This window comes from Solanum tuberosum, unplaced genomic scaffold, assembly GCF_000226075.1.
Source record: "Solanum tuberosum cultivar DM 1-3 516 R44 unplaced genomic scaffold, SolTub_3.0 scf00522, whole genome shotgun sequence".
Lineage (NCBI taxonomy): Eukaryota > Viridiplantae > Streptophyta > Magnoliopsida > Solanales > Solanaceae > Solanum > Solanum tuberosum.
The window spans coordinates 173565-181560 of NW_006239440.1; the positions used below are offsets into that span (position 1 = coordinate 173565).

Sequence of the window (7996 nt, forward strand, 5' to 3'; positions counted from 1 at the left end):
CCCCCCCCCCCCCCCCCCCCCCCCCCCCCCCCTAAAATATAAATTCTAAAACATTTTCCCTGCATTGCTGAATTCAATCCTCTAAAGCTTATAAACACGATGGATTTCTCATCATAAATTATGGCATTTATGCACACAACAAACCAATAAGGGAAAGCCTGTTAAATATTAGCAACTAAGAATGTATAAACAAAAGCGCCTGTAGCTCAGTGGATAGAGCGTCTGTTTCCTAAGCAGAAAGTCGTAGGTTCGACCCCTACCTGGCGCGTTTATTTTAGATTTTTAGTTTTCCTATCGATTCAATAAGATATTTTTTTTATTAGCTTTTGGTCCGTAACAATTCGATTTTTGATTTAACCAATAAGAAAATGCTCATAAAATAAATATATGATTTCTCCAATAATGTGGCGCGACAAGACATAATGTAACCTTACATGATGCTCATAAAATATAAACATAAGTTAACATGAAAACAACTATATAAATCCAACACAAATAAAAGAACTAGAACAATAATGTGAATTGAAGACTAAAGGGCAAAGATAGTAACCATATATTAATATTTAATATTTATATATGGGTAAATGAGCACAGCCTTAATGGATTATCGATTTACCAAATAATTCAATATTAAAAATCAAAATCGAAAACTCATAACGTGATAATTTTTATTTATAAAACCAATAAAAACTCGTTTACCCAATAACAATAAATCAATAACATTTTTTTGATTTGATTTACTATTCGGTTCGATTTTTGCTCACCCCAAATTTTAGGAATCATCTGTTTTTCTTTTGCATGATCCATTGCCCTTTGTGTGATCAACCCACCATCCATATCCATGTTCTTCTCATGCTCCACTATCAAGCATGGCAGCTTTAAATTTCATGCCATGCCATACTAGCTAGGAAGTGTATATTTCCAAGAAAATGTCCATAGTTGCAGAGGCACCAGGTTACATCCAAGTTTTTTCTGATGGCTCAGTGAAGCGATTCGAGCCAGAAATAGCTACTGCATCAATTGAACCTTCCAATGGCTACATGTCTAAGGATGTCGTCATTGATTCTTCGAAACCTATATTAGGTAGAATGTACCTTCCTGAATCAAGTGTTCACCAGCACTTTCCTGTTCTTGTCTACTTCCATGGTGGTGGATTTTGTATCGGCTCAACTACATGGCTCGGTTACCATGTTTTTCTTGGAGATTTAAGTGTGTCTTCAAAATCTATCATCCTTTCAGTAGACTATCGTCTTGCACCGGAAAATAGACTTCCTATAGCTTATGAAGATTGCTATTCTGCATTGGAATGGCTGATCAAGAACATAGAATTTGAACCATGGCTGAAAAGGGCTGATCTTTCTCAGCTTTTTCTCTCCGGGGACAGTGCTGGAGGTAACATAGTTCATCAGGTTGCTATCCAGGCGATTACAAGTGAAGTTTTCCGTGGTAGACTAAAGGGGTTGCTGCCAATTCATCCCTATTTTGGGAGTGAAAAGAGGACTGAATTAGAGATGGATAATGGATCAGCAGGGGGCGTGGAAATGAACGACATGTTTTGGAGACTGAGCTTGCCTCAAGGATCAAATCGTGATTATTTTGGATGTAATTTTGAGAATGCTCAACTATCTGTGGCTGAATGGTCTCAGTTTCCAGCAGTGATTGTTTTTGTTGCTGGTTTGGACTTGTTGAAAGAAAGGGGAGTCACGTACGCTGAATTCTTAAAGAAGAAGAAAGGTGTGAAAAGTCATGTGAAGGTGGTTGAAGCTGAGGAACAGGTTCATGTTTATCATGTATTTCATCCTGAATCAGAGGCTACTCGTTTGCTTCAGAACCAAATGAGTGATTTCATAAATAGTTTTAGGAAATGAGTCGATTGACGACAAATGAATTTAGGACAATCCTTTACTTTTGTGAGTTTCTACTTTGAGAAACTTCATAGACTGGCTATAGTCCACAATAAATTGTCTACCTAAACCTATTTTTCTTCTACTTTATGCTCTTCCATTTTTTTTTAATGCAAAAAAGTACTTTTGGTGATCAACAATGAGCTGATTTTCATCTGTCTTCAAGGGATCCAATCCAACAATACCATTGTCTGTTCTCATGTCTTTCTTTTCATGGAAGTTTAAGGATGTTGGCAAAACCAGATTGATCCTTCAAATTAAACTGAAGCTAATTCTTGAATCAATAACATAATATAACGTTAATGCATAAAGTCGAGGAATAGAGTTATATCGATCAGTAGGGAAAACCAGACTCGCGTGTGCTTGGGGTCCAGATATGTGTGTCAATAGAAAACCTCTGCATCCTAGCTAACTGAAAATCTTTACTATGTTGCTGTCCCTACAAGTGTAGAAGCTAATCATGGGTGTCACCACTTTCACTGATGAACACACTTCACCAGTTTCCCCATCAAGGCCTTCCATTGTTGACTCCCACAACTTACTTAATAAGCTTCTGTGACAAGCTATTCTTAGAGTAACATAACAGAGAAACATAGGACTGTCAAACATTATATGCAATGAGAACAACATATTCAGTGTAGTGTAATCCCACAAGTGAGATTTGGAGAGGGTAGTGTGTATGCAGACCTAATCCCTACTTTGGAAGGTATAAATGTTGTTTCCGATGGATCCTCAGCTCAAGTAAATGCATTACAAAGCAATTCGAAAAAAGAAAACAACGGGAGTAAAGAAACCAAGACAAAAATGCTAAAGAAAGCATGATAGAGCATACTAAAAAAGAAATATTAACTACAACAAATAATCTGATAATCAAAGTGCAAAGAATATTAGATAGTAATATAAATGGAATATCAAGAAACTTTCAAAGTAATACTACAACTACTAGTATAGAAGAATAAGCGAGACAATTCTCAACTACATAACTAACTCTCTATCCTTATCAATGTCCTCCATAATCTCATATCTAAGTCATGTCATTGGTAAGCTAAAGTAGCGTCATGTCCTGTCTAATCACCTCTCCCGATACTTCTTCGGCCTACCTCTATCTTTCTTGTAACTATCCATATTCTACCTCTACCTTTCCTGTAACTATCCATAGCCTACCTCTACCTTCCTGTAACTATCCATACACGTCCGAATTGGAACATTCGTGTATCTCCTCTTCACATGCCCTAATCAACTTAGTGTTGCTTCTCACGTCTTGTGTTCCATCGGGTGCCACTCCTTGTTATGTGCAATGAGAACGATTTCCAGCCTACACTATACTCTGCACCTCATGAGCTATTTGGAATAGAATTAAACCCAAAGTTCATTTTTCTCAACAATTCCTATAAATATGAGAATTAGATCCCGCTGAGCTTAAGAGTCCAGATATAATAAGTTAACAGGACATAATGTGTGTGTCAATGAAAATAACATTATGGACATAATAAGAATATGTTTTGCCATCTGCAATGTGAACAATTTCAAGAATAAGTGATTATTCTCATCTTACCTATAAGTACCTCGTTACTCAACAAACTTTTCCATCCAAGAAAATCTTTCCATCATACAGCTAACTGCAGATCTTTGAGCTTCCGACTAAATTTTTGTCCCGATGACTAGAAGGCAGCTGATAAGTCTATGAAGTATCGGATTGATGAACTTAACGAACATATATTTACATACAAATACGCATTGATCAAAGGTGAAGCCTTGATGAACAATCTTGCAAATACACTTTGTTTCTTTATTTACTGCTTAATTAGTTTAAGTAGTTCATGCTGCAAACACTCAATTACCAATTATAAACACTTGTTTGTTTGGTAGAATTTACAGAAAGCTTCTATAATTTTAGCAAGAAATAATAGATATAGAAGTAAGCAATATTCTTGAGAAAAATTTATCAACTCTTAATTCCTACAAACTGGATTTTGGAGAAATTAGGTTCATGATCGATGTTTAAACTTTATATTTTTGATAGTATATGTTTTAGGCTCAAACTTGAGTATCTACTGTTGAAATGTGAGAAACATGTTCTTGTTAGTGAGCTAAACTAAATTACAAAAGAAGAAGAGACCTAATGAATCGATCCTCTGATCACAAGCAACACAAAACAGACAAGTGCCCTTCTTTTCTTTTTCATTTGTACTCCTAACCAACATCAAAATTTCACCAGAGAGACTGACTTGGTCAATTTATTAATGTTGAAGATTGCACCATGCGTAACGCACACTGCAATGAAATTTTCTGCAATATTAGTGGAAGACTTTTCGACGAATATAAAATAAGATGAAAAAGTTTAACTATGGATATTCTGTTCAATTTCCATTCAATGGCCCCGCCGGATGTTGGATATCTTACTCAAAATTATATTCAAATGGTAAAATTACATTTCTATTTATAGTTTTTTAAGAAGTATGCAAAATCAATAGAGAATATTCTCCATATCATTTTTCAAGACCTAATAATTAATAGGAATACTGTGGTAAAATTCATGTATCAATAATTGTTTTCTTAATTAGTGTGTCAAGTCCATTAAGGAGTAATTGGAAATGGTCAAACAATCTACCAACTTTTACAAAATAAAGACTCAATAATTGGTAATTGTCTTTAATGGGTGAGTGAATAAAGGCCCATTTAAGTCAAATAAGCAATTCTAAATCCTTAACATAAAATGTCTCTTAATTGAGGAATATTAGGACACATTTGAATGATATTAAGGAAATTAATCAGGACAAGAAGGTGAGTACCTTTTTTTTAATGTGCAAATTTATTTCTGCTTCATATACATTACAAGTTGTCAAATGACTGATATTTATAAGTACCAAAAGATACGTCTAGGAACAAATACAAGTACTTAAAGCTCGTGTATAAATAGGAAAGTACTCTTTCAGATCTTAATAAAAAAGAAGTGACAGGTGGGACAATACCAATGGCTGTCAGAGATGGCTAATATAAATTTCAAAAAATGGTTAGGTGGAATAGCAAGGGGCCAATAAGGTTCTGTTCTCATCGTTTTTTTCTTTTAAAATATGGATTCTTATACGTAAGGGTGGGCATGGTATGGTGTACGATATTTAAAAATTTATTCATAATTAATGCACACAGCATACAAGAGAGACCAGTTTTTTGGCATATATATGGGAATTTGGTGGAGTACAATTCAAAATATAGGAAGACTGAAGCCATTAGCATATGCCAAGTCTGACACTGAACGAGCTCAACTGGTTCAACAAACAAAAAACTAAGATCAATAAAAGTCTAACAATGCCAAAACTTCACCCAATCTCCTCCCAAGTTTATGCTTGTCTCCAATATACATTACATCATTTTGTCTTGTTCTACCAGATATCAAGTAATGTGTCTATAGATCCTCACACAACAATCAGCTTTACAAAGTAACCCTCCCAAGGAAGAGATAAAAATGGATGTTGACCAAGTAGTCTCAACCTAAAAAGATGCAATAAAAGTAGTTACTTCTCCTTGAATAAGTTGTATTTCTCCCAACAAACTCTACACTCATCTCTATCATACACCTTGAACATCCTCTTCAAATCTTGTACTGGTTGGGGCGAATGGATAGAACCTTGGATCTAACTAAACCTCAATACGGTGACAACAAGACTTTACGAGGAAAAGATCCCCAATAATCAACAAGTGTGCCCGCACGCTCCAAGTCCAAATTACCCACAATATAATAAAACATAAAGAACCAACATTGAGGAAACACAATAATATAGATGAATCTGACACTAATACCATGTAAAAGAAGTAGATCAGATCTCAAGTCTAAGACATGAGACCATAAAGGAACGCCAACACTCCAATCTCTCAACCATTAAGCCACCAATTACGTGTCCCAAATACCTTTGAAAAGCATTAAATCCACACAGCTAAGAGCAAGTAATGTCACCTGAAACAGCCATTAATGCAAATCCAACATAGAGAAAATGGTGACAGTTTATAATGCTTATTAATTATTCTAGTTAAAATTCTCCACTTCAACATAGACGAAACCGTTTGCTTCACAAGCAAATATTCACAGATCAGTTATGATTTCAGGTGACTCAGTTAAGAATGAGATTTAAAAGCACCATACATCAACCTTGATTAAAAGGGAAAATTGTAAATAAATTATAGTAGTAATATCAAGGATTCGACAAGTAAAAATAGTAGCAGAAACTCAAAACAGCTATAAGGAAGGGTATCTCAGATCTTAAATCTACTAGTAATAAGATACATAACTTGAATCTGCAGTGTAAACAAAGAAATGTGGATATCCTAAATAACCTTAGGTATGAAATGGAACTGATCTATTCCCAAGAACAGTAACAGACATACCAAGATCCATTTGAAAAGCACAAGTCAACTTGAAGAGAACCCCCAAATCTAATGCTTCTCACAACCCTTTTGTTCATAAGATTTATTTTGATACCCTTTTTTGTCACAGATTCAACTAGGCCTGTGAATCACCCTTCTTTCCATCAGATGATCCATTAGAGTCTCTCTCAGTCAACAATCTCCCTGCTTCCTCATCAGCTTGCTGAGATTTCTTCTGTGCTTCCTTTGCCTTCAATGCCTGTAACTTCTTATGATTATAGTATGCAACTCCCAAGAAAGCTAATCCATACCCAATCAGATTCACTGGAGTCACTGTGTCCTTAATCACTGACCAAGAAAATGCAATAAGAAGCCAATCTTTGACAACCCCAGCAACATTCATAGTCAAAGCTGAAGTCTTTCCCACCAACAAGAACACAGCCAAGTTCAAGGCGAAGGCACACAACGAATTAGTCCCAAAAATAGCAAAATCAAATTGAAAACTCGAGCTCTGTCTCAAAATTGGAAGCTCCACAAAAATCCAAGGAATTGACAAGAAAACCAAGCAGCTAGGAGCAACATAGTAGAGAGAAGTAATTGGATTCAAACTAATACCCTTTGAAGTCAACAAGATCTGGATCATAACAAGTCTAGTAGCCTCAAACAAAACAGCAAGCAACTGAAGAAAAACACCCCAAGAATCATACTTTGCTTCACCATAAGCAGCAATAGCAACACCCACTGAAATTGCCAGCATATTACCCATGGTGGAGTTGTTAAAAGTGTCCTTTTTAAACAAGATCCCGATGGTATAAACAGCAACAGGCATAAGGGCTTTGAGCATTTGTATAAAGGAAACAGAAAGATAAATGTAAGCAGAATTTGAAAGCCAAAGAGAAACAGAGTAAAGAGCACCAATGGGAAGTATGCAAGTGAGATAAACATTCCAAGAAAAGGAAACAGGCTCAACAACTTTGAAAACACGAACAAGGAGGAAAGCTAAAGATGAACAAAAGGTCATGTGGATCATTGCTAGAGAGATGGGAAAGGGCCATCCATAGAGCTTGCGGTCAAGAATGTATTTGTTGTAAACAATGACAGTGAAGGAGAGGAAGATCCAGATTGCTACATATGTATAAGAAAGAATGATCTTCTTCACTACTCCGTTTGACAAGGCAGCACCTTTCCCCATTTTTTGGTGGTAGCGGTGGTGGTGAAGGGGGGGAGGGGGGCGGCGATGGTGGTGGTGGGGGAATTGGGAGAGTTTTGGAGTCTTGCAGAGTTTGACAAAAGAGGGGAAAGTGAAGAATGGGAAAGAGGAGGTCTTATTTTTAGGTGGAAACCTCACTTTATTTATTTTTTACTTTTCCTTTTATAGAATTCTTTTATTAGTATAATTTTTAATGAGCTAGGATAGATAGGGGTAGAGTAGAAGAAGGGAGGTAAGTCTTTAGAGGATAAAATTATTTACATCATGAATTTTGGGTTAAAAATTAAATTCTTCCTCAACTTTGAAAAATAGTTATTATTTTTCCTTTTTTTAAAAACTTATTTTATTAAAATTTGTATTTTATCCTAATATTCAATCTTTGTCTCTCCTTTCTTTTTTTACTTTTTAACAATTTTAATATTTGATTTTTTTAGTCTATATAACAAATTTCTTATAAAAAAAAGTCAAAAATTGACGAGTATATAAATTTATGACGGTTTGTAATAAATAATAATATTTT

At 35.3% G+C, this 7996-nt stretch overlaps 2 protein-coding genes and 1 non-coding gene across 3 annotated transcripts; 2 read left to right on the forward strand and 1 right to left on the reverse strand.

Annotated features, from left to right (window-relative positions):
* The first annotated feature begins 195 nt into the window (after window positions 1–195).
* On the forward strand, window positions 196–268 carry TRNAR-CCU (transfer RNA arginine (anticodon CCU)). The gene has a single exon. It is a non-coding gene; the product is annotated as a tRNA-Arg (tRNA).
* Window positions 269–911: 643 nt separating this feature from the next.
* Window positions 912–1989, forward strand: LOC102580159 (probable carboxylesterase 17). Its single transcript, XM_006364875.2, has one exon. It carries the CDS (start codon window positions 930–932, stop codon window positions 1866–1868), a length of 939 nt encoding a protein of 312 aa, XP_006364937.1. The 5' UTR covers window positions 912–929; the 3' UTR covers window positions 1869–1989.
* Window positions 1990–6052: 4063 nt separating this feature from the next.
* On the reverse strand, window positions 6053–7612 carry LOC102580484 (probable sugar phosphate/phosphate translocator At2g25520). The gene has a single exon (XM_006364876.2). The coding sequence runs from the start codon at window positions 7456–7458 to the stop codon at window positions 6403–6405; it is 1056 nt and encodes a 351-aa protein (XP_006364938.1). The 5' UTR covers window positions 7459–7612; the 3' UTR covers window positions 6053–6402.
* Window positions 7613–7996: the final 384 nt, after the last annotated feature.